This window comes from Euprymna scolopes, chromosome 24, assembly GCF_053919585.1.
Source record: "Euprymna scolopes isolate OS-2025 chromosome 24, ASM5391958v1, whole genome shotgun sequence".
Classification (NCBI taxonomy): Eukaryota; Metazoa; Mollusca; class Cephalopoda; order Sepiida; family Sepiolidae; genus Euprymna; species Euprymna scolopes.
Window position 1 is genome coordinate 50,474,629 of NC_136505.1, and position 27,920 is coordinate 50,502,548.

The following is a 27,920-nucleotide window of genomic DNA, read 5'->3' on the forward strand; positions in this document are numbered from 1 at the left end:
TGAGTTTGAAAACAAAGTGAGTATTTTTTCCTTTGGGGGGGGGGCGGAATAAATAAAAGCTCTGTGAAACCTAACAGTAAAGGGTGTTATTACGTGGTGAGCCTCGAACCAATTGTCACCAATAATTAATAGAATAAGAAAATTACTATATCCACCACAATTAAATATGTACCTGAAAGGACCTCTTACGGTTTGTATATAATGTTTTCATGCACGTGTTTCTGAGATTGCTACTTACTAAAGAAAATTTGCAGAAATTTTTACCATTATTTGCACTTCCGACAACACAAGCAAAACATATTTTAATAGAGAGTAAGTTGAAACATCTCTAAAGATGCCGTTTAAAACATGCTTTCTTGTGAAAAAGAGTACAAAGTCTATTTCGCCATCTTGCTCTGTATGATCGATTCTTGTATCTACGCCATCTTTATCACTGATGTTCCCACCTACCTATACATCATCTTTATTTCCGTGGATGCTGCTCGACTTCAATCAAATTGCTAAGTTTTCATTTACAGCAAATATTCTTATCTGTAATTGTTCCTTAGTGTTTCTATCACCAAACAAAAATTTAACGAACATAGTTCGTTTTCTAAGAACTTCATGTATATTGACAACATTACCATGAGACCGCGTTCCTGCATACCTTAACACGATCGTTTTCAACATCAACTAAGAGTTCTCCTTAATAACCAAACTTTGTTCATTACATTAATCGTTTAAATAATTTCGTAATATTCTTCATCATTTAACTGATAATCAATTAGTATTAATTAACATTTACTTTGAGAATTAAAATAGAAAATATATAAATTATAAATTCAAAGTTAAATTAATTTAGTCAATCTTTATTTCTAAACTGCTGAAACACAAATGAAAAAAGGCCTGTATTTTATGATATCCTTTCAGATGATTCGTTATATTGTAATTGATGCCTTTGTTTAATCTCAAGAGTATTTTTTTATTATAGTTTAACTAAGTTATGTATATAAATTCAAAGTTAAAATAATTCTCTTCTAATAATTGGTGGTCCTGGATATGACCTTAAACTATATCCAGTGGTGAGGCCCCAACTTGTGGGCTTTGGGGAGTGTGGCGTCACCCCTTAATTGCCATTGCTCCCAGGTCCACTCTGACCTGGAGTGGTAGTACCTGTTAGGGTCCCAACTATAAGTTAAATAGAAACCGACTTGAAAACAACAAATATATTCTATTAAAATTTTTTTCTTCACAATCTTTGGATTCGGCATTAAATAAACCGAAAAGGGTTGATATACCGTAAAACAAAAACAACCAACCAACTAATTTAATAATTGGATTTTATATTTTCTCATTTCCACCAGTGTTTATACAAAAGCCTCTAATTGTTCGAAAATCGTTTAAATTATTCTCTGAAAAATACACAAGTATATAACCATCATAGTTATAGAATTAAATATATTTAGAATAATTAACATTTTATTAAACACATAATTCGGAAACAACTCTGCCCTTATAGTAATCCTACGAAATATAATATAGTGATAATTCCAATTCAATAACAACGCAATCACTTCTGATCCAAAAGCATGCATTGCCTCGTCCATGCACGGAAAGTAAATATTACATTTTGAAAACCAAAAATAAAAAAAATGAATAAATACTCGTGTATTAGTTGTAGATTACAACATAAGTATAAGAAATTAGTATAATGGACTATTTCAAATTTAAAACAAGAAATAATGTATTAAATATTTTCAAATAAAATTTTCCTAATATTACGTTGTGATTTGACTTTCAAGTGCACTTGATGCGTATTTTATTTTATGATGATTCACATGTTTTCTGAATTATTTATACCTTAAAGATTTAACGTCGGGCGTTGATATAATAGCCTGTAAATTTGAAAAATAATATTAGAATATTATTACTAATTTGCTTTAATTTTCATTTAAAAATATACAGACTTGGTGGACAACAATACGATTTCGACGATACAGTGTATCATGAAACTTCAGAAGAATTGTTATAAGTATATTTGCATCATCATTTAATAGAGTGTGACGATGTTCAAGGGGTTAATAAGACTGCCTGATCAGTTGGGTTCCAAAGTTGGGTTCCAAAGTTTGAATCCAGTTCGTTCCACAAAAATAACTTTTCCATGGGATGTTGGCAACCTTCACTTGGCCCCTCCCTTAATCTCCAGTGTCTTTCTTGAAAGAATATTGAATAAGAAAATATCGAAAAACCCAATGCCGACGGTAGACTCTTAATATATTATGATCATAATTTGAGATATATATATATATATATATATATATATATATATATATATATATATATAAGCAAGATAAAAGGGCTATATATATATATATATACATATATATATATGAGGCAATATAAAAGATATATATATATATATATATATATATATATATATATATATATGTGTGTGTGTGTGTGTGTGTGTGTGTGTGTGTATGGGGCAAGATAAAAGCGCTGTAGCTATGCAGGAAACCGGATGTTAAAATGTTTTGGTGTATAAAGCAAAAAAATAGATAAACGAAAGAAGGTCACGTACAGTTCTTTTTCTATATCTTAGTATATCAATTTATTTTCCAAATCAATCACAAATGCAACTCTGTAAAATTGACTTAGGTCTTTGATATTTTGCGATTTTAAACTTCTTTGCAAAAAATATCACCATAAAAGAAAAAAAATGAAAATATTCTAAAAACAAAACCGGAAATGTGTATGGCAGTTAAGCTGTGAAGCAGAAAATAAACTTATTTTTAAATTAGTTTGGTACTTTAATCATTGTGTCATTTCCGTATACTGATGTGCAATTTTACTTTCTCTATTTTCATCAATATTATAACGTAATATTCTGTTATTTTATATATATATATATATATATATATATATATAAGTACATATATATATATATAAGTACATATATATATATATATAAGTACATATATATAAATGAATATATATATAAGTTATCTTCACCGACTGAGGTTAGCAGTTATACCAAAAAAGAAAAAAACCGTTATAGCTTTTATGGAATGAGGAAATAATTATTTTTCTCTTGTATATCTTGTGCGAACAATAAATGTTTGATTCATAATTTGTAAATATTTTAAACCATTTTATTTACTAATGCTCGTATATTTTGCTTTTTCATCTGAATAGGGTTATACTGTATATATTAGTATGAATATTTAGATATCCATGAAAAGAGTTAAAATTTGAAATTCTGAAATATATATATATATATATATATATAAGTACATATATATATAAGTACATATATATATAAGTACATATATATATAAGTGCATATATATAAGTATATATATATATATTGTTTTTTTTTAAATTTTGTATGATAAACTTATTTTTAAATTCGTTTGGTACTTTAATCATTGTGTCATTTCCGTATACTGATGAACAATGATACTTTCTCTATTTTTATCAATATTATAACGTAATATTCTGTTATTTTATATATATATATATATATATATATATATATATATATATATAAGTACGTATATATAAGTATATATATTGTTTTTTTTAATTTTGTATGATTACGTTTCCAATACTATTTATTTGCATGCCAAGTACATAAGTTACGGTTTTTATGCATCATTTAATGGTATAAATCTACTTAAGATTTCACTTATAATTTTTATCTAGTTATATGTATTTTTTTAATCTATCTATCTATCTATATGTATATCTATATATAAATATTCATACTTGTATGTTTGCTTTTTAATTATTTTAAAAGATTGGTTCGATAATAATCACTGACGGATGCCAAACATTTGCTAAATGTGGCCCTAATCAGAGTTTGACTTTTAAAGCCCTTAACTGCTCTAAAGACTCCGAGTGTGGTGTCCGTGATGGTGTCTATGGTTGTCATTGTAAGGATGGTTTCGTTGGTGATGGGATCCATTGTTCAGGTAAGATTCGAAGTAATAATTCCACCCTGAAAACGATTCGTCTTTTTTATACTACTACTCCTTTCAATAAATAGTTTATATTAAAGCATAAAGCTACCCAGCTTATTTTTTTTCTATGCTAACTTGACTTTTTTTGCTTAGAACAAAGTGCCAATTCCATCATTAAACCGAATTGTTTACTCTGATTTATTATATTGAATACTATTCTCGGACGACCACAAATCTAGTACTAACCATGCCCAATGCTATTTTTATCGTCAGTGGTGTAATGATCACCTTTATGTTAACATAAATACACATTTTTTATATTTATATTTTATCGAAAAAAAATCAACTGAATTATTTATTATATATTATTATTAATTAATTAATTGATGTAAATAAAACTCAGTCTAGAATAATGTATTTAAACATGTTCAATATCCCATGGACAAGTAAGTCACTCGAAAAGACAAAAAAAAAAACAATTACAAAAAAAAAACAAAAAAAACAATGACTAGATTCATTAGCTGGATGCGCTTTTATGTTTTAAAACAACGGAAATACGGAACGCCCTAAATTTTAAGTGAAAATTATAAACAATGATTTGAAAACTACTTTTCTTGAATCAACTAAGCTGAATCATGTCTTCAATTATATGATGCAATTTTATTCAATATTACAGCATCCAATAAATTTTCAAATTATATTAACAAATTTTTAGTGTTGTCAATTATTCTTTGATATTTATAGACAGGATAGGATGTGGATGCACGATTAATGATGAATCTGTTCGTTTTTTGTTGTTTTCCAGAGGATTATTGTAAATTGCCGAACATGAATTGTACTTCCGATGCAAAGTGTGTGAGCGGTGACAAAGGTTTCTACTGTACATGCGCCGAGGGTTACAATACCTATTGCGATCGTTGTGAAGGTAGGTTTACTTGTTATCTTATTCAATAGCCTTAATTCAGACCGGATGGTGTTCTGAGTGAACTACAGGATAGACACTTGAATCAGTAAATGATTATGCATTGGGAAATGAGTCATATGAATAAATTTTCGATAATTGACAAAAAGATTAACAGTTGTATGAGTGCATTCTTTTATATATTACGTCAAAAATAGAGGATAGAAACGCCTAAAATAAAGATATCTGGATGCATAAATCAAACGGAAACAGTGTAAGTAGAAAGACGTATATAACAATTCATACTGAGCTCGTCGCCTTAGAAATTGAAAAGGCAATGTAACCAGTAAAATTTACCTCTTCATTTTCTCCAAGACTTTTGAACGTATTTGTTTATTACTGAGCACAAAATGTACTTGTGCAGAGGAGAGGACAACAGAACCTGATGCTGGAGGACAGGAAACGATGCAGAAAGCAGCACCAAAAGGCTGAATATCCAACTACACCATCCTCCTTCCTGTGTCTATGCGGCAGGGACTGCCATTCCCGAATAGGGATCCAGAATCAAGGTCGAAGATGTTTTTGGTATAAATATTATTATACTAACTTTAAAATAAGTATAATCTAATCTCTACCAAATACTAATTTTAAACTAAGTATATCTTACCGGTATTTTTACAGTTTAAAACCTGGAAAATAATCCGTAAAATTGTAGTTTCAATAATTATGTTTTTAGTTTGTTCATAAAACCACAAATTATTGAACACAACTTCTCGTGAGAAAAATACTGGATTGATTTATTTCGTAAAAATAAATAAATCAATGCGCATAAAAATAAACATATGCCAAGTATTTTCAAGTGTTTTAAAATTATTTTCACAATAAACATTCTCGTTTTGATTATTATGTCTTTTTGTTTTGAATCGGTCTTTTCTCGGCTGTTCACGTATTGTTTTGAATCGGCCTTTTCTCGGCTGTTCACGTCGACAAGCATAAGTTTTGTAAAGTTCAAAAACTATTCCAATACCAAACTTTAATAATATCCACGAAACATTTCATCAAAGTCAAAGTTAACGTTTATATATATATATATATATATAAGACAGATGCTTATGCAAATGTTGTTTAATAGTTAAAATTGCCAATCACTGATTTAAAGAAATGACAGTTTTTGCTTTAGAAGAAGAAAAAAACTACCTGTGAATGTAATAATAATTCATTCCTTCTCTTTCTTTTGTAGATGCTATTTTCTTGTTAAAGAATAGGTGGCACGTCTCCCTCCCCTTTCCCATGAGTGGTTTTGGGTGGCTCTAACTAATCGCTGGGACCATTACGACAAAAATGTTGTTTGACTTCAAATTCTGCTGCAATAGAACAAACAAAACAAAACAAAACAATAAGAAACCAAAACAAATATTGTATGGCCCAGTTTTTCTTTCTTTCGGTTTTAATCTTCGAGCAGATATATATATATATATATATATATATATATATATATATATATATATATATATATATATATACTCATGAGCAAAAAAAAAAAATGGGCCAAGAGTGAAAGAAGGAAGAAATCGATTTTTCAATATTTTTCCATTAATTTAAAAAAAATTTAACTGAAAATTTCTATTTTGCAGATCATTATTATTATTATAGCATATAATAATAATATAATAAGTGGAATAATTAATCCTAAATATGGTGGGATCGCATCTTGGCCAGGATATAAAAAACCGAATTGCAGGATTAAGGCAGTCCAAAATGAGTTACAAACAAATGTTTTATATTTTAAGAAAAGAAAATCTCTTTCTGTAGTGAAACAAATTGGTCAAGTGTTCGAAGTCGAATGCTTGGTACAAGGGAAATCTGGATCTGGTTACCCTAGAGCATTCACTTTGCAGGACGACCACAGGCTTAAATTAATTGCTTTGAAGGATTGAAAGAAAACATATGTTGCCCATAGCAAAGAATTCAAAATAGGGGCTGGAAATTCTCTTTCTATATATACAATATCTAGACGAATGAGAGAAATGAGGTTTTCTTCTAAAATATGTGCAAAGAAGCCATTTTCATCTAAGAAGAACATCAATGAAAGAAAGAGATTTTTCTCGTATTATGCCAAGAAAGATACAGACTGGTTCAAGAATGTTTTCTGGTCAGATGAATCAAGATTTTGTCTTGATGCTCCCGATGCTCCCGAATGGTGCAATCGAAGAACTAGAGAAAGATTTTCACAAAATTGCATAAAAACGACGGTTAAACACGCGAATAGAGAGATAATGGTATGGGGAACTTTTACTGCCGCAGAAGTTGCGGAACTTATTAGATGTGAGAAGCCAATCAATGCAAAGGAATACATTCGAATATTAGAAACAGGACTATTACCAAGTACCCAAAAGCTGGGGATATCTCAGGACATTATTTTTCAACACGATAATGTCCCTGCACACACTGTTTTCTGATAATTCAATTAATGTGATATTTTGGCCCGGGCAAAGTCCCGATTTAAGCCCAATCGAGAATATTTGGTCCATAATATCTCGTGCATTGGATGGAAGAACCTTTTCGAACAATGACAAACAGTGGGAAGCTGTGCAACACGAATAGAATAGCATCTCCTCTTCACAGTGTTCCACTTTGTTTGAGAGCATGTCTAGAAGGATTGATCTTTTAAAGAAATCAGAAGGGAATGCGATTCCATCCTAAGCATTTATTAAAGTAAATGTCTTGTTCTGTGTTATTATTCTCGTTTAAGTTTCCTTGTTCAAGTGTTATTTGTTCAATATAGCTTTTAGTGTAATTGCAATAAAATGTATAACATTTGTTTAGTCCATTTATTTTGTTCACAGGTATATATATATATATATATATATATATATATATATATATATATAAATCATCTTGTATGTCTTTGCTTTTTACTCACCATTTAAGATTCCACGTCATAACTAATATATGTGTCTACATTAATATAGTTGATCATAAATGTCGAAATTTATTTATATGGCGGGTCTCTTTTTTCAGTTATATAAACATATATATATATATATATATATATATATATATATATATATATATATATATATATATATAAACCTCAACGTAGACGGATATTTGGATATTTTTTCTCAACTGTACGTCAAATATGTTTCTTAAGAAACTTGAAGGAATAAACTTATCAGACATTACGTCTGGGTGATCTATAATAAAAAATAAAAACGTTAAAGATTCTTCCACATCCAGTCAGATATTTGATTGATAACCTGTTTGTTGATTAATTGATAACCTGTTTGTTTTTAAATTTTTATTATAGATATTAACGAGTGCAAAACTGGTACCCACAAATGCGACAAAGTCGGCAACTGCATCAACACTAAAGGTTCATACAGATGCACTTGCTCCGAAGGGTATTATCTTGACAACAGGGACTGTAAAGGTATGTCTTGTATTTGCATTTTTATTTAATACATTTGACGTCGACGGTTATGTGCAACGGTTTTATACCGAGGGACAAGGCGATAAGTCTTGGGTTGTTGTTTTAGCATCAGCGAGAAGTCGAAAATCGAACTAAAACAAAACTTTATACAGAGCAGACGTCCATCGTTCTGTAAGACAGCCTGTGTCTTGGAAAGTTTGGAAAGATAATAATGACGATTTACAGCCACAATTCACGAAGATAATTTCCAGGACGAGAGTGTATGTTATGACTTTAATGAACCAATAATATTTAGGACAACCTGATGGAATATTTACATCTGTGTGTATTTACAGGCGTACATAGCAGTACGTTACGAAAAGGTTGCCCAGAATAAGCGTCTTATTGATCTCTACACACAGTGTCTATAAAATTCCATTTATTCATGGTATAACAGTTTCAAAAACAAGTAAATTGTCATTTGTGTTGTTAATATTTTGACACACAAACGCACACGTTAACAACTACACAACGGGACACAACAATACATAGACATAATTTAAGAGACGATGCAACACCTTTGCCCTGGCGACATTGTAATAGTTCACAGGTGTAGTTAGAAAATGTATGCATATATGTAAACAGAAAATTTGGTCTGAATAAAAGTGAATGAATAAATGCGTGTTTTTATTTATTTACCGTATATGTTGTGTGTGTATGTGTGTTCAATTGTCAATACAGTACGTGAGCATATATTTAGCTGCTTTTTGTGTATGTGTATATGTGTGTATTTTAAATTGTGTTTTTGTTTCATGTGTCATTCTTGAGAAAGCGTGCGTTATTAGTATGCGTATAAATATTTCGTGTGAATGGTAGTATTTTACATATTGTCCCATGGCATGTGCATTTCACTTTCATGCATATGAGTATTGCGTATGTGTATTTATTGCGTATGTGTATTTATTGCGTATGTGTATTTATTGCGTATGTGTATTTATTGCGTATGTGTATTTATTGCGTATGTGTATTTATTGCAACACGGTTTTCATAGTATTGCGTATGTGTATTTATTGCAACACGGTTTTCATAGTATTTACGTGTATTGTTTGCATTTCTTTCTTAAATATTAATAAAGGTTTAACGATATTTTCTTTTTCCTTCGCTCGGCAAAGATAGCTGGCACTCTTGAAAAATAATGTTGAGGTTTTACGGAGGTCCAGGATAAAATTCCGTAAGAAGAGGTCAACACTCTTCAAATCGGGTCAATGGCATTTCCTCTAGGACAATGCACCAGTCGACAACTTCATCATTGTTACAGAGTATTTGATTAAGATCGGAATTAAGACAGTTTCTTACCCTCCCTATCGTCCAAACCTTGCTTTCTGCGACTTTTGATTATTCGTAAAGCTCAAGGAAAACCTTAGAGGCTGAGACAATTAAGGACATGAAAGAGGCTGTGAGTAAGGTCGTTGATACGCTAACACAAGACTGAAAGCAATGGGAACGATTCAAAAACTGCATTACGGCCGGAGGAAATTACTTCGAAAAGAACTAGAATTTCATATGTGTTTTATCAATAAAAGTGCACATACGAAAAAGTCTTGAAAATTTATTGAAGGCACCTAGTATTTTGTTGAAATTATTGTTCAAATCACACTATATATACGTGAATCTGATGAATATAATCTATTTCAATTTGTTTTTCAGTATATTTATTGTAATTTTAATTTTATAAAATGGTTGTATTTTGTAATGCTTTTGTAGGTGGTAATTTGTTACAGACACACCATATATGTCTACTAAAACGCTTACGCTTATATTATCCAATAAAATGTAACGAATATATATATATATATATATATATATATATATATATATATATATCTTAAGTATTTACTATAATAGAGAAAAGTAGTTTAAAATTATATTCATCAACAGTAGGATACCCAGAAACTAGCCTGTTTATTTCCCTCAATAATTAAGCATAAACTTATCTGTGCAGTTTCTATGTAGTTCGTATATTTTACTATATGGTTAATTTAGTTGTTATAGTTCTTAGTACAGTCCTATTCAATATTAGGGGATCAATTTATTATTATTTGTAGAATTAAGATATCAGATGGAAATGTTTATTTAGTTTTTATGTTTTCATTTGCGTATCCGTTTTTATTATTTCCTTTCGAATCAGTTCGGGTTTTGGATGTGAAAGATTGTATACAACAGTTATTCTAAAAAGATATTGATCAAATGATGTCAAATACGTGGCTCTGGTGATAATGTATTGCGATTTCCAAATATATTTTATTAAGACAATTTTATAATGTTTATGTTTGAAAACAATTCTTTTTTCATTTATCACTAACAAGGGACCGGCATTGCCCGAGTGGGTAGAAGTTTTATGGTAAGGAAAGCCGTAAAAAAACGTTTCCAAACCCCCTAAAAACAGAAAATAGCAGCGAGTGAAAAAATGTAGTAAATGTAGTAAGTAGGCTCGGAACTTTAATAGGAAGATGGAAAAGATGGCTTAAAAAAGTGAACGGTTTAGTTGCTGAACCTACTGCGACATACAACGTCGCCGCCGTTCGAAATAAGCTTAGTCATTGCAAGGCGTATGATGACATTGTCAAATTATCGACGAAAAAATTGACCCATTCTTTAAAAAAAAACTGCCTAGTTGACGGTAAAACAATTATTTTTTTGGTCAATTCTTCGATATTATTATCCGCGAGTTTGATCTTTCTAACGATATTAATATTTTCATTGTTTGATGCGGCTGTGAAAAGTTTTTAGCACACATACAAATACATACATTTTGCCTTTCATATATTAGATTGCACGGCGTTAGTTTGGTATACACACACACACACACACACACAAGCCTGGCCAATTTATAAAGCGGAGAAATACATTGTGTTATATTGATTTGGTATACTACTTTTGATTAACAAATAAAATAAGAATAATTATAATATAGATAGCTTACAATGTATTAATATTATAATCTCTATAGTGACTTACTGCAGTTCACATGAGTGTAACTGCAGTTGATTAAGAAACAGATAAAGTACATGATTGCTGTTAGTGTTCACATGGTAATAAACCATAGCGCATTGATTTCTTCAACAATGTTTAATACTTGACCATAATAAGTGTACGTAAAATATACTGAGAAGACATTGACATTACAATTTCGATCGTGATTGAAACAAAAATTTATGTGTAGTTTACTTGTCATTATTATGCTAGGCTTTCAAACTAATAGATATGTGAAAAAAGAAAAAGAGACAGACAGAATTTTTGTTTATACATACATTATTGGCTACATATGTGCATACATGTTTCAGCTGAACTTTATTTAGTGATCAATATATCAGGCCTCCTCGGCTTTTGAAACAAAAGCCAACTCATGTTTGTTTTGTATAAAATAAATATTATGCCCTTCTTGTCCTCGATTGTGTATATGCATATATATATATATATATATATATATATATATATATATATATATATATACACACCTCTCTCTCTCTCTCTCTAGAGAGAGAGAGAGAGAGAAAGAGAGAGAGATTTTGCATGAAAAAATTTTCCTTCAATGTATCTTTCGCGGTTTGAATATTATTTTAAATTACGCTATTACAGTTTTAATTTCAATAAATTATATCGATTTATAATAAAAAAATAATAATGTTGTGTAAAGCACCTTACGTCGAAAAAAATCAAACGTGTTTATATTTAAACGAGGAGTGTAACCTACTTTGATCATAGTATACATTTGTTTGCGCATTATATTTTATAAAGCGTATATTGTTTTCAGATTTGTTCTACGTTGTGTGAGTGTGGTTATGCATGTTTCAAATATATGCGTGCGTTTCATTTACTTTGATATTTTTACAGATCTGGACGAGTGTGATATGAATACCCACAATTGCACAGATAATTCGCGTTGCTTCAACAAACCTGGTGGTTTCGACTGCTTATGTTGTGCTGGATACACGAAAAAAGGTGACAGGTGTGTCGGTAAGTATTAATATTGAGCAACTCATTGCCGACACAATCCTATAATTGCACAATAGCTAAATGCGTCCAAGGCTTCAGTACTGTTGTCACATATAGGGATCTTGTTTTTATAGGGTACAAAACTGTTCGAAATCAAGTGGGTAAGGACATTTTCCTATCCATACGTATTCTTTCTCAAAGACCAAATATCGTTATTTTATGATCGGTGCTCGACTTAGCTTCACTCTATTGCCCCCCTTTGAAAACTATCGCAACAAATACATGTCTAGTTACAACAAAGTGTAGTATCTGTTCTTCAGATGCTGCACTTCTATTTCTTGTTCTCTTTCGGTGGAGGAGAAATCCTTCACGACTGAGACAATTTTTATTTTTGTACCTTTTCTCCACGTTAAAAAACGACCATGGTGTCTAACTCTGTCCCGTGGGGAGGCATTGTAAATAGGTATAACAAACATGAACAATTTCACTAACCTTCTCCCCCTCCCCCTGTGCTTAAATCTAATCGAACATTCCATGAGCAGAGTTTCTTTCTTATAACTATCTGTATGTGCAACACAATATTGTGAATACCGTAGGGCTTCTTCCTGGCTGACTATAACATGCGCGTTAAGTATTGTTGAACCGTCTTCTTATATAATTAAACCCGTTAAAATTCCACCATTACTGATCATCACGGTGGGGTCTCACCGTCTCCTTAGTACTCATTAACCCTTTTTCCAGTGTGACTTCATAAGTGGTGATCCCGGCTCCACAAAACTAATGATACAATTACTGTTTTTTTTCTCCATACCACCTCGCAATTTTGTTAGAATATAGACATGGCAAGATTAAGTACCTTCAATCACTGCCCATAATTTCCCTTTTCTCCAGCGGCGCACCTAAATTTTAACGGACTTCTATGAGCAAGATATCGTTATTAGAACCGTTTCCCTACTAACGACAACGCTGTTATTTTCAAGTCAAAAGCAAACAAATTTCTCTTGGCATCAACCTCTTGAATAATTAAATTCTGCATTGACGAAGACAATTAACCTTTATCCTCGATATTCATGTACGTATGAAATCGTCTTTCAGCGTTAAGGTCTAAACATCTATTACGTTCTCAATTGAAAAAAAAACCCCAGTGCTCTGCGTATTGAAAAGCATAATATATCCATGTTTATTTATATCGATTAAACGGGGTTAGTTGCTTGTATAATTTGTACTCGTTTTAGTATTACGCTGTATCACGATCTTGCCACTTTCTTTGAAAACTGGCATTGTTTACTGTAAGATACTCGAACATAATCACATTTTAAAAATCAATGATCCTTTAGTGAATCAACTTGCTGACCTTAATCATCTGTATGTCTTGATTTGTATCTCGCTATGTGAACCATATCGTCAGCAGCCATATTGTTATCTTCGCCTTAATAGTTGAAGTACATTAGGTAATAATTACTTAAGAACAAAGTGGCCCGTTTTATAAAATTAATCTGTATATTAGTTCTAAATCATACATATACCATAGTTTAACTGTAGTTTATCCCGTAACTGTTTGATACTTCTCTTAACAATTCGTTTATTCATACAGCGGTGTAAAAGTGTGCATCGAACAGCCATTTACACACTGGGTTCGCATCTGGCCAATTAACGATCTTATTAATTATATAAGCTACTCTTGGGATTAATACGACTAATAAAGACTGGGAATAGTCCACCGTTTATTACGCTCTAACATCACATGCGGGGAGGAGGAGCTGCAGCAATTTCTGATAGACTATAATCTTTACTACATGTGTTATTAGGAGGCACGCATAGGCTCTAAAGAACAAAACATTAAGCGGCAAATACAAAATCTACTGTTTTTATTGTAAAGCTCTTTTAAGATGCAATTTTGAAATCTATATATTTTTAAATCTTTTCAGAAAGTGGAGAAAACAAACCAAAGGAACAAACGAAATGCTGCGCTTGCCATGGTTACCTCTGCACTTTGAAAGGAACGGTAAGACACTCTATACAGACATATTTGTATGTGTACCTTTATTCTTTCGATCATTGCGCATAGATTAAATGGTCGATGATCATGTTTGTTTGTATCGCTTTTAGATGTTTTTCACATCATGTTAAACTAATGAATAAGGGGACACAATATAAATAAGTTGATACTTGAAATTCATTGACGCATCATAGGATATAAATAAGTTTGGAGAATAGATCTAACATATTTAGATAATTATTAAATTTTTCCCCTGTACATTACTGCTTATTTACAGATGTGTCATACGATTATAAGCTTTAAAATACGTGGGGCATTCCATTGATTTCTCAATATACAAGGTGCCTTCAACAAGTTTCGAGACTTTTTCGTATGGGCACTTTTATTGGTAGTACACATAGGAAACTCTAGTCGTCTTTGAAGAATCCCCCCCGGCTATTGTATCATACCAACAACTGCTGGAAGTCATCTTGTGTGTGTGTGTGTGTGTGTGTGTGTGTATGAATGACCTTTGTCACAGCCTCTTTCATCTCTACAATTGTCTCAGAACGACAGCGACCAGGTTTTCCCCTGAGCTTAGGGAATAACTAAAAGTCACAGGAAACAAGGTCTGGACTTTAGGGAGGCTGAGTAACTGTCTTTATGTCCATTTTAATCAAATAGTCTATGATAAGGATAAAACTTTGGACTTGTGAATTCGCGCAAATCCTTTTCATCTTCAGTCCCTCGCGAATAACTATGTATACAATTTCAAAACTGATATCAAACTGTGCACTTATTGTCTCTATAAAAACATAATAGTCCTTATTCATGACACCATTTATTTGGCCAATCAACTTTGGTGTTCTGACTTCCTTACTCATGCAACACCTCTCATAATCCCTACCAGATTCTCTGTCTTCCTTGAATCTCTTTTGCCACTCAAAAACTGATGCCTGAATCATGCAAGATGCTCCAAAAGCAGTCTGAAGCATCCCATAGTTTCTTTGGCATCTCTTCCAAGTTCAAAACAGAATTTTATTGCATATCGTTCTTCTAAAATGTACTCACATCCAGATTGCATTTTAAAAGTTCAATAGCTTTGCCAATCAGGCTTTAGTAGAGTGTATTAATATTCCTGCTGTAATTGTCCATTCGAACCTGACATCATAAAACTTATTCAGTCATCTCATAAGATATATCACAATAACGTACTGGATTTTCCAGTGTCTATGACAATTTTTAATTCCTGTATAAAAAATTGTAAAAACGTATTGAAAACACCTCGTATGTGGAGTACATACCGAATTTATTCATATAAATAGAGCCAGCACTATTAACTGTAAGATTGAGGTTAAATATACTGAGTGCCATATAATAACTGGTTTAAAACATGCCAGAGCGATACTCTTATTTTTAATATTTTAATTATAATTATCATTTAATACATCAAACGCGCCATTGAAATATTAAATTACAAGAATATACAAACAAATTATATCTTGCAGATGTGTTTCGGTCATGGTAGAACAACAGATATTTGTATGAAATCTTTCTCTGTAGACTCATAAGAAAAAGTGTGAAGTTTCAAAATGAAAGGCGCATAGCAATGTTGCATATAAAATACAGAATGAACCAAAAGAAATCAGATTAAGCTTGTTTCAGTTGTTTCCCCATGAACGAAACAGATCACTAAAATGTACTAAAGTTTGGAATGAAAAAATCTTACACATTATAATCTATCAAAGTAATTATTTATTAATATACGGTCTGTTGTGATATCTGAACAAGCATAAAGCTCTGATTTCAAAAGATTGGTAAACATTAAGAAAATAAATTATACACAAAAGTGTACATTTGTACAAAACTATATATATATAGATATGTTTATATATATATATGCACACACACACACACACACACACACACACACACACACACACACACACACACATATATATATATATATATATATACTGTATGATGAATCTTAATTGCCAAAAATCAGTTTCAAATGATATATATATTTTAGAGGAATGTCAAAACTCCTTCTTCCTGTTAAATAAAATACAACGATATGATTTTTAAAAGGAAGGTAGAAAGACCTGGAAGATCGACATTTCGCCTGTCTTATGCGGGTTTTTTCACGAGTAAAAATGGTGAATTTGAACATATTTGCTCTTGAAAAAGCCTGCATAGGACGGGTTAAACGTTGAGTATCTAGGTCTTTCCATTTCCATTTTAAAACCATATATACATATGCGTCTCTCTTTTCTTTCATGTCTTAAAAATGCCTTTAGAAAACAGGATTAAAATATAATGTCAGCGGATATATACAACATGGACGGAAGTGCACTGCATGTGATTGCTTATGATTTCGTAAAAACAAACTAGATTTGTAAATCATGTGAAACCACACAATCGCACTTATGACAATGCTATAACAGCGCGAACTGCAATCATAAATTGCCATGCTTGTGGTCAAATCTGCAGATGTAAACGTGGAGTGACACGACATTAGAACATTCACAGTATTTACAGTAGATAGCCGTTATAAGAAGGAACGTTTCTGTGCCACGTATCTGAACGTTAATGTAGGACTGAAGTCGGGTAAAAATAGCCACCTACGTACACACAACTGCCCAGCAGTTAACCGATGACATTGCAAACGTCGACGAAGCAGAACAAAATATAATTCGACATGAATATAAAATAAAAGAATCTTTAATAAAGAGAAGAACAAAAACGTCATTAAAGGATAAGGTTTTAGTGAAAGGCGTATTCATAATGTATAGGGCTATGAAAACAGAATATTCTTTTCAGTGTTTTGACCTTCGAATATATATCTGACACTGTTAGATACAGTTTATCAACCACAACTCATATCACTCTATATAAAAAGCATATAAGATATCAACTGATACATACCCAAGTGTCAAAACAATAAAAAATAATATGCTGTTGTCCAAGCCCTAAAATGAATACTCAGTTAAACCAATTCTTATTTGAACGATCAATTTTATTCCATATTCTGTAGGTTTGTGGTACAGATGGTCAGACGTATAACAATATGACAGGTCTGGTAATTAGTGCCTGCGAAAAGAACATGACCATCAAACTCGATTACAAGCACAGGTGTGAAAGTAAGTCTAAAAATCTGGTTTTTAATCTAATCTCAAGATTGTGTTTTTTTTTCTGTATTTGGCGCAATAGTCTAATTCTTTTGCATGAAGTACTTATAAGTAAAAGTATACTTCCATAACATTTTTAGAACCATCTTCTTTTTCTACTTCAACAAAATTTACGCTTCTATCCAGTGGTGTTAAGCTCAAATACAGAAATAGTCCTTAGGTATATACGTAAGTGTGGTGGATAGGATAAGGCAACTCTATTTAGATGTTTCCAATGAAGTAAACATCGACTAATACTTTTGGTAGAGAAGTAATGTCTAGGATGCGTGCTGGTAGAAAGACATTTTCTCGCATGGAAATTGAATTAGCTACAAACCTACACCAATATGGATTTAGAAACCTATTTCTTTTATTTTACGAAGTATGTATTTTGGCTTTTAGACCGTTCGGCGGTACCCGGTCGTAAAAAAATGCTAGAATATAGTATGCTAGTTCATGCACATTTCATATTTATTATTATAAAACCAATTTTCCATACATATTTATATTGTACCCGATATATAGTACTGACTGGAACAATATAAAAATAAATAAAAATATGACTTGTCTGCAATCAGCCAAAATCGAAACCAAAGCATATAGTTCTCCAGTATTATTCATTGCCCATGAGCTAAACGCATACGCATATAAAATCTTAAAACTTATTCAGTCATCTTTTAAAAAAACATAGCTTGATTAAACTTATAACTGAACATTATTTGTAAGTAATGAAATGCGATTAAATCCAGAACACGCAAATATATAATGCATGGAAAGCAATACTAAGAGACGGATTAGTGATGAGATTTTTTTTTACATTGGGGTCACCACTTATCAAGGCCCGAAGGCCACTCAGGGATAAGGGTTATTGCGTGTACAGTAATCAATGAGATAGTATTGTAGTAATCATTAGTATTGGGGGTTTTGATAGAGTGTCTTACTTAAGGGGGCAGTTTGTCAGGAGTTTGTTTATGTTGGACTTGAAGACGTCCAAGTTGTAGTCAGGTGGGAAACAGGCAAGCGGCAGAGAGTTCCACTGGCGTGCAGTTCTAAGACAGAAGCTTTGCTCATGGAATCTACGTTTGGATTTAGGCACAGATAAAGAGTGGGGAAAATTATTGACAGTAGTTTCAACCAGACGGGTGTTTTTCGTGAAAGATTGGTTAGAGGGGACGATTATATTTGTTCTTTTTTAAGATAAATAATAACTTTTTAATTGTGCTTGCGGACATATTAGATTAGTGTTGTTAATTATACAAGTGCTCGTGAAGCATGCATGTTTTGGTGAAAGCATAATTATTTTATTATAGAACATTTTATTATCGAATATGATCATATCCCTTATTTCAGTATAATTTTATATATTAAAAATATATATATATAAAACATTTTGATTTGAAGTTCCATTTCATGTGCATTAGCTTTAAGTTTGATTTCAATACTCGTAATTTATAAGTTCAGCGTATGAAAATAGCACTCATTTACATGAGATCATTGGGAAATACATAGGAAAATATTTTACTTGGTTTGTAGAATTAGAAAAACATGTTGTTATACAACCTCTTTTTTAAGAGATGCAGAATTTAAATATAGAAATTACTGTTTCATATCCTTGTGGAAAGAATGTTTCGCGGTCGTTATAATAAGATTTGAAGGAATTAATTAATTGTGCGACTTTACTATAGTGTGCCTTCCAACCCAATCGTGTATTTCTGAAAAAAGGCGTTCAGAAAAAAACAACAACATATTATTACATATTTAAGTAAAAATTGGTATAAATTCTAAAGAAAGACGAAAAATAGTCCAGTAGAAGAGCTGATTTTCAGGGTAAAAAAGCGTGCAGGTCGAGAAAAAGCAAAATGGCCGACCTGAAAAATAGTGTCATTGGGTTCTACGCAAAACAACTTAAACGATATAATGCAGTTATCTCCCCCTGTTTTCAATCTTCTAAAGATTATTTACAGTGAAAAAGCATCACTTCAAAAAAATTTTTTTTTTTACTTATAATTAATTTTCTACTGGATCATTTATTTTTCTAATTTTTTGAATTTATACACATTTTGGCATGGGACGTAAGTACGTAATGTTTTTCTCTGAAATGCATTTTTTCAACCACACTTTAGTAAAGTTGCACAGAATTATTTACTGGGATTAATAAAAAACTCTTTAAATGGCTACACGAAAAAGCAAAGATAGATAATACAGGGTGACCCCAAAAAACAAAAAAACAGAGGACATTCAATTGTTTTTCTGAGCATTTTACAGTCACCGGAGAAAAAAAGGCCAAATACCCTAATATTTTGGTATGATGTTTGAATATAATAAGCTAGTTATGACCAAAGTTTCATTTCATTCGGACAAAACACTAAGAAACTGGACATAATTAGAGTCGAGGCCCGTTTTTTGGGTCACCCTATATTAAGAAGAAGAAATATGATGTAAATATACAGATAAATTCTGTATCAAAACATGTCTTTATTCCAAGTTTAATTTGCATACAATCGTTATTTTCTCAGCCGAATTGCGAAATTAGTAATGTACATACTACATAGTACCGACCAGACTTCTGTACCGTTACCCCCTCTTTCACTTTCATAAAAAACACATTTTACTTCCCATTCAGCAGATAAATTTCTAACTCATCCACCTTTTACCTTCATATCAGCATGAATTTGGATGATAACATTTTCCTTAAAACAATATATTTTCCACAGCCACTGATGTAATATTTATTTTAAAAAAATAATGAAATTTGAAATTTATATTTTATTTAAAAAAATTAAAGACCAACCATAGATGTACTATCTCAATTGTCTAAGGGTGGATGGGTTTAACATAAGAGTCTTTTCAAATCGATTTCATCCCGGGAAAAATATTTTCATCAAACGATTATTTTTTATTCAAATGAAATAAAAATACTCATTTTCCATCAGCAAGCAAGAAATTACGTTTGACTAATTAATCACTTTTTAAATATGTTGTAAAAATGATAAATTTTACTTAAATATTTCGTTAAATTTTGATAAAAGTAAAAATGTATGTGCATTAAATGCGAGACAAAAGTTCACTTTACTTGTAGATATAAACAGGAGCACTAGGAACAATACCAACAACTTTAAAACGATGGGGGATATTGGAATCAGAGGGATGGATGTAAAGATACAGCGAATAAAAATAATGAAAACAGCTAAAACATTGAAGAAAATGCGGAGACTAATACACATGATTCATAGGGCTAGCCGGAAATATAGAAACTGCTTCAAGGGTAAAGCAAAAAGAAACACTACATGGAACTATGAAAACTTAAACTGTAGAACTGTAAGTTAACTCCCCTGCGTCATCACCTCTGCCACCACTTTTTAGTGCCACCATAAACTGGTTCTAAACCAAATAAGTGAGGAGGATTAATAAGAGTGAAAAAAAAAAAAAACGAAGTGAGAAAGCACTAAACATACCTCAACTGGATGAGTATGAAGAAGACTGGGATCTTGGGGAGTTTTTTTTTTTTTTGCTACCTAAATACCTAATGGTCGCCCCCAACGAAAAATCAATGGTAAGCAGTTGTTACAATAACGCAAATTCATCTGCAAATGCTATCAAAAGAGATGGAGAGTACTGGTAATCTGAGCAGAGCTTTTGTCACTCAGACAAAACAGAAAACAGCAACTTGTTCTGAAATCTTTGATGATGGCGTGTGTGATAACTCCTAGTAAGTAAAAATAATAATAAAAAAAAGTAACATTCAGTATAATTTTGTTTACTGTTTCACGTATAAGGTGCTAATTAGTACCCACTGAACAGTTTTTTTGTGGTACATATCTAAATTTTAATCTATTACAGTGAGTTGTGATCGGGTAAGATGCCCAAAATACCAAAAATGTGAAATGGATGAAAAGACGGGCAGACCAACTTGCAAATGCGAACCGTGTTCTGAAAGCGATAATATAAAAAGTAAGTACATAAAAACTATATATATATATATATATATATATATATATATATATATATATATTATATATATATATATATATTATATATATATATTATATATATATATTATATATATATATTTTATATTATATATATATTTTATATTATATATATATATTATATATATTATATATATTATATATTATATATTATATATATATATATATATATATTATATATATATATATATATATATATATATATATATATATATATATATGCCATTCAACCTTTAAACCAGAAAATTATTTATAGCGCGTACATACTGTTGATGAGATTATTCCAATATTTTCCCGATCCCGATACAATTACCGATTCCGATTCTTTATAAATCTCTAAATATTTTACTATACAGTTGTTTTATGCCTCGATTTCTGTAAAAAAACCCAACAAAAAACAAAATAAAACACACATGTTTAATATACAGATATTTCCCTAAACGTAAAATTACACTTGTGGATGATGATCTATCGATTTTAGAATTACTAGTATTTTAAATCAGTAAATATTTATTATTTTATCATTATTACCAGCAATGTAAGATTTTGCTTTAAACAAAATCAAATAACAAAAGAATCATTTTTGGCATCGGAAAATAGAAACCATTTTTTTGCGATTCCGATACTCCCAAATTTGTCGATTTTTTCAATTCCCGATTAAGATTAATCGTCCCAACACTAGTACATACCTATAAAACGAATATGCTCAAACGTCTAAGATTATGATCATCAAGCCACAAATCATATGTAACAATTTATCACTAGCAAATATTATAGGAAATGCACCCAAATCTATAAATAAAACTATAAAACAAATAAATTACGTCTCATTAATTGAAACAAAAATACTAACAGCCGCATTTGCATGATCTTTCACAAAAACAGTGATTATGATATTTTATTCAACACCATAAAAATAATGGTAATATTTTAAACATTACCATACAAAGTAATACAATCATGAAATCCATCTTCAGCCTTTCTGCTGAAGGTACAAGTAGGCAACCAACTAACTTGGAAGCTATACGTACTCGCTTATACAAACAACCACCGGTATATAGGAATTACACACACGCACACACGCGCACACACACATAATATATAATATTATAAACTAGCGAGACCTGTGGAAATTCCACAGCAGCATTTTTCATATGTAATATATTGTTGCTGGGCATGCTGGGAGCGTTCTGTTCAGCATGGATGAACGCACAATCATATTATTCTACTTTTTTATTGAAACTGTATCGCTCCTTTACTAAAATAATAACTTAGATATATTCCTGGGCTGATTATTTCATTACAAACACACCGGTCAATTAACTCACATTTTATGATTTTTCATAATTATTGAATATGTTACTATGTTTGACAATAATTTTTCATAATTTCACCCCACATTATCGCCCCTCCCTTTACTAAAATATTAAATTTGATATATTGTATTAGCTGATTATTTTATATAAAAAACACAACTGTAAATTAACTCACATTTCATCATTTTTAAGAATTCTTGAATATGGTACTAATTTTGACAATAATTTTTCATCATTTAAACTCACCATATCGCATACTTTACTAAAATAATAATTTTTATACATTGTCTAGGCTGATTATTTCATTACAAACACACACATCAATCAACTCATATTTCATCATTTTTCGTAATTCTTGGATATGTTACTAATTTCGACAATATTTCTTTATAATTTAAACCAACGTTGTCGCCCAATCTTACTAAAATAATAACTTTGATACACTTGCTGGGCTGATTATTTCATTACAAACACTAATCAATTAACCTCCATTTCATCATGTTTTATAATGCTTGGGTATGTTACTAATTTCGACAATCATTTTTCATAATTTATACCCACATTATGCCCCCTCCTTAATAAAATAATAACTTCGAAATATTGTCTGGGCTTATTATTGTATTACAAAAACACTAATGCATGAAATCACATTTAATCATTTTTCATAATTCTTGGATATGTTACTTTCGACAATCGTTTTTCATAGTTTTAACCCACATTCTCGCCCTTCCCTCTTTCCTAAATAATAACTTTGATATATTGTCTAGACTGATTATTTCCTTACAAACACACCAATCAATTATCTAATATTTCATCATTTCTTCGTAATTCTTGGATATGTTACTAATTTCGAAAATGTTTCATAATTTAAGCCCTCCTTATCTCCTTCCCCTTTACTTATATAATAACTTTGATATATTCTCTAGGCTGATTATTTTATTATAAACACACCAATCAATTAAATCACATTTCGTCATTTTTCGTAATTCTTGGAAATGTTACTAATTTCGACAATAATTTTTTATAATTAAAACCATCCTCGTCGCCCACCCCCTTACAAAAAATTACTTTGATATATTGTCTGGGCTGATTATTTCATAAAAAAACACAACTATCAATTAACTCACACTTCATCATTTTTCTTAATTCTTGGATATGTTACTCATTTCAACAATTATTTTTAATATGTTAACCCACATTATCAACTCCCCCCACTGCAAACATAATAACTGCTATATTATTTGGAATGATTATTTCATTTCAAACACACTAATCAATTAACTCTTGGATGTGTTGCTTATGTCGACAATCATTTTTCATCATTTTAACCCACATCATCGCCCCGCTTACTAAAATAATAACTTTCATAAAAAACACAACTATCAATTAACTCACACTACATCATTTTTCTTAATTCTTGGATATGTTACTCATTTCAACAATTATTTTTATTATATTAACCCACATTATCAACTCCCCCCCCACTACAAACATAATAACTTTGATATATTATCTGGGATGATTATTTCATTTCAAACACACTAATCAATTAACTCTTGGATGTGTTGCTTATGTCGACAATCATTTTTCATCATTTTAACCCACATCATCGCCCCACTTACTAAAATAATAACTTTGATATATTGTCTGGTCTGATTATTTCATTGCAAACAGACTAATGCATTAAATAACATATTACATTTTTCATAATTCTTGGATATGTTACTAATTTCGACAATTATTTTTCATAATTTAAACCATCCTTATCGCCCTCTCTTACTAACATAATTACTTTGATATATATCCTGGGCTGATTATTTTATTATAAACACCCACTCAATTAACTCGCATTTAATCGTTGATCATAATCCTGGATATGTTACTAATTGCGACAATAATTTTTATAATCAAAAACACACATTATGCCTCTCCCTCATACTTATATAATATATTTGATATATTGTCTGGGCTTATTATATCATTACAAATACACCAATCAAGTAACTCACATTTCATCATTTTTCATAATTCTTGGATATGTTACTAATTTCGACAATAATTTTCATAACTTTAACCCACTATGTCGCTTCCTCTTACTTAAATAATAATAACTTTGATATATTGCCTGGGTTGGTTATTTCACTACAAACAAATCAATCAATTCTGGGTATTCTCATAGTATATATGTTTCACCTATCTTATCCAATCCCGGGTGACGCCGCATATTCTGCTAATATGTATGAACTTGGTATCGCATCTGTTCAGGATCCTGTTTGCTATTTGCCAAAACTGGTGGGAACCAAGCCGCTGCTCAGCTACTTTGGATTTGACGGTCTGAGCATATAGCTGTCTTGCATTTTTTATTACTCTTTTACAGTGGTTGCTGGCAGTCCTGAAGGCAGCTTTAGTCTCAGTACATCTATTACGTTGGTAGCTATGGAAAAAGTGATTTCTGTACGCAATGGCTGCAGCACATTCTGGGGAGAACCATGGCTGGCTGTTAGGTTTTTGTTGGAATTTTTTGGATGGTATGAATCGGTCTATGCCTACAATTAACCATTCAGCAGGTCTGATACTATAGACGATACATCCTTTTTAAACATAGAATGCAGAGGTAGATCAGATATAAATGTATGGAAGCTATCCAAGTCAGCCATAGAGTATCGATATACAGCACGGTGGAGAGGTACATCTGAAGACACTGTATTTCATTTTTATCTTAACTGATACAACTGTGTGACCGGAGGATCCCAGGGGAGATAGAACGGAACATGAACATAACTCAGTCGAAGTTGTGATAAGAAGGTCTAAAAGGCTTGCATATTGACCAGTAATATCGGGCACACGGGTGGGTAATATCGGGCACACGGGTGGGTAATATCGGGCACACGGGATAGACAATGGCAAAATCATGACAGACCCTCCCCTCATCATCTGTCTTATTTGAGTAGGTCAGCCATTCCACATTATGGACATTGAAGTCACCGCAAATGTGAATGGTAGCCGAAGGATGAGCAGACAGGATGTGGTCAATTTTCTCAGATATACTCTTAAGGACAGTAACCACGCTGTTGTGAGGGCGATAGAGGGCAAACATGAATGCGGTGGTGTAAGCAAGTGCAACCCGGAAGCACATATAAGGTAAATTAGGGTCTTCTCTGGAAATATCTCTACCACATGGGAAACCATCTTTAATGTAGGCGCATGGCGATCTTGGGGGTCAGATTTAGATGTTAAGAATATCCTTTTATTATGAACTCATCTAGGGAAGTGGTCGGCCCTATGCCAGTTTCGCTTAGAAAGACTAAGTCCAGTTTCATCTCCTGTAATCGGGTTTCAACCTCTGGAAGGTTGGAACGTAGAACCCTGATGTTGGAAAAGGAGACATGGTAGTAGGAGTCTACGTTGGAGGATGGGGTTCTAGGTTTATTCATGTTTTTTTTTTGAGATATTTCATGTTGAGTTTTTGGAGTTTGTTGAACAGGTCGGCAGACTTGGTTAGTGTAGGACAGAGAGGGAAAATAAGAGAGAGAAAGCGAAGAAATTGCTTTTTTTTGTAGCCCATGATAAGGAAAAGCCGTAACAATTACCCACTAGTATGGCATCAAGAGGCCCCACCAGAAACTACTACATGGTCCAGAATCCATTCACCAAATGGCAATACAGCAGCCCCAGTACTTTACACTTGCTGATAGGACAGCCTCCATAGAGGTTACCCAAGGTTCGGGTTCCTGACTATCAGGCGGGTAACGTCAGCCCAGATAAAACGTATACCTCCAGCACCTTTACTAGTGACGTGGCCACAAGGATAGACATAGAAACAGAAAAATTTCCGACATCTAAGGCTACTGTTCACTAAGTATTACCGACCTGGAAAGCAGCTTTTTCTTCAACCTTTGTCAGAAAAAATCACTCATTGGAAATGAGGACTGAGGGATAAAAAAAAGGAGAAGCGAAAGTTACTGAAGCTGCCGATAACACAACCACAGTGCATTATCTACTCTCGATTAAATAAAAAATAAATAAATAAAAAATAAAAAAAGAATAAAAAAAATGTAAGGACCTATTAATATCTACTTAATATAAGTCCGTTACTCCGTTCCCAGTTTAGGAGAAGATTTGAAAATAATCTTCCCTCACATAGTTATGCGTGGGTATTTTTTTTTTTAACTTTATCTAACCTCGATAGAGAATGATTTGAGCATTACAACTTTACCTTTATAAGATACCGCAATGGAACTTTCAATTTTTTTTTGTATTAATTTAGTTTGGAAGAAACCGTTTAAAAGCTGGGTAACAATAGAACAATTTGGCTTAGGCACTGATTAAGAAATAATGCATACTGCTGGGAAAAAGCATTTTAGTGCTTAGTTAATAGTGCAGATATAATTTGGAGAAAAAAAAAACAACAAAAAAAGAGCAAAAAAAAAAAGAAAGATAAGTGTAGTTGAAATGTTCAAAAATTTAGTCAAACCTGGAAAAAAAAATAAATGAATAGAAAATAATGTCTGCAAGACATAAGCTTTTGTGATATCAAGGCAGGTGGATTTCGAAATTATAGATAGAAAATGGCATAAGTTAGCTTTGGAAGAGTTTGACCGAGGAAGAGGGAAGAAATAGTCACCCTAACTGGTTTATGCCGGGTACTTAAGGAGAAATGTTGGGAGGGGGTAGGAGTTACATCTTGGGGTGGCATCTTGGGTTCTGTATTTTTATTTATTTACTTATTTATTTTTTTAATTCAACAAAGCTTTGGTTTTATTTTGTTTTTGTTGGCTTCGACTACCTCGATAGAGAATGTTCGAGCATTTTAGCTTATATAAGACCGTTACTCCGTTCCCAGTTTAGGAGAATATTTGAAATATATATATATATATATATATATATATATATATATATATATATATATTATTTACTATAGCACTTATTAAATACCGCGTTAACCGCGAGAAATGCTGTTGAATTTTAAACATTTATTTCATGAAATTCTTTTAACGTCAGTCAGAATGATCTAATCATTATATGACAACCTGCGTATATAGATATGCGTGTGCGTGTGTGTGTGTCTGTGTGTGTGTCTGTGTGTCTGTGTGTATGTATGCATTATAGTTTATAGATTGGTTTCCTTAATGTAAATCCAACAAATCCGTGTGATTACTTAAGAGTACTCAGTGGAAAACAGAGCTGCTATATAGTTCATGTATTATACAGACATTT

At 31.6% G+C, this 27,920-nt stretch overlaps 1 protein-coding gene across 1 annotated transcript in view; it reads left to right on the top strand.

The window, feature by feature from the left end:
- The window catches only part of LOC145246702 (uncharacterized), a 329,042-nt gene that overhangs the window by 273,774 nt on the left and 27,348 nt on the right, over positions 1–27,920 (top strand). Inside the window, exons 43-49 of the mRNA XM_080108431.1 lie at positions 3,779–3,953; positions 4,747–4,866; positions 8,153–8,275; positions 12,149–12,271; positions 14,179–14,255; positions 17,266–17,371; positions 21,239–21,349. Coding sequence (XP_079964557.1) covers positions 3,779–3,953; positions 4,747–4,866; positions 8,153–8,275; positions 12,149–12,271; positions 14,179–14,255; positions 17,266–17,371; positions 21,239–21,349 — 835 coding nt within the window. The remainder of the gene's footprint in view (positions 1–3,778; positions 3,954–4,746; positions 4,867–8,152; positions 8,276–12,148; positions 12,272–14,178; positions 14,256–17,265; positions 17,372–21,238; positions 21,350–27,920) is intronic.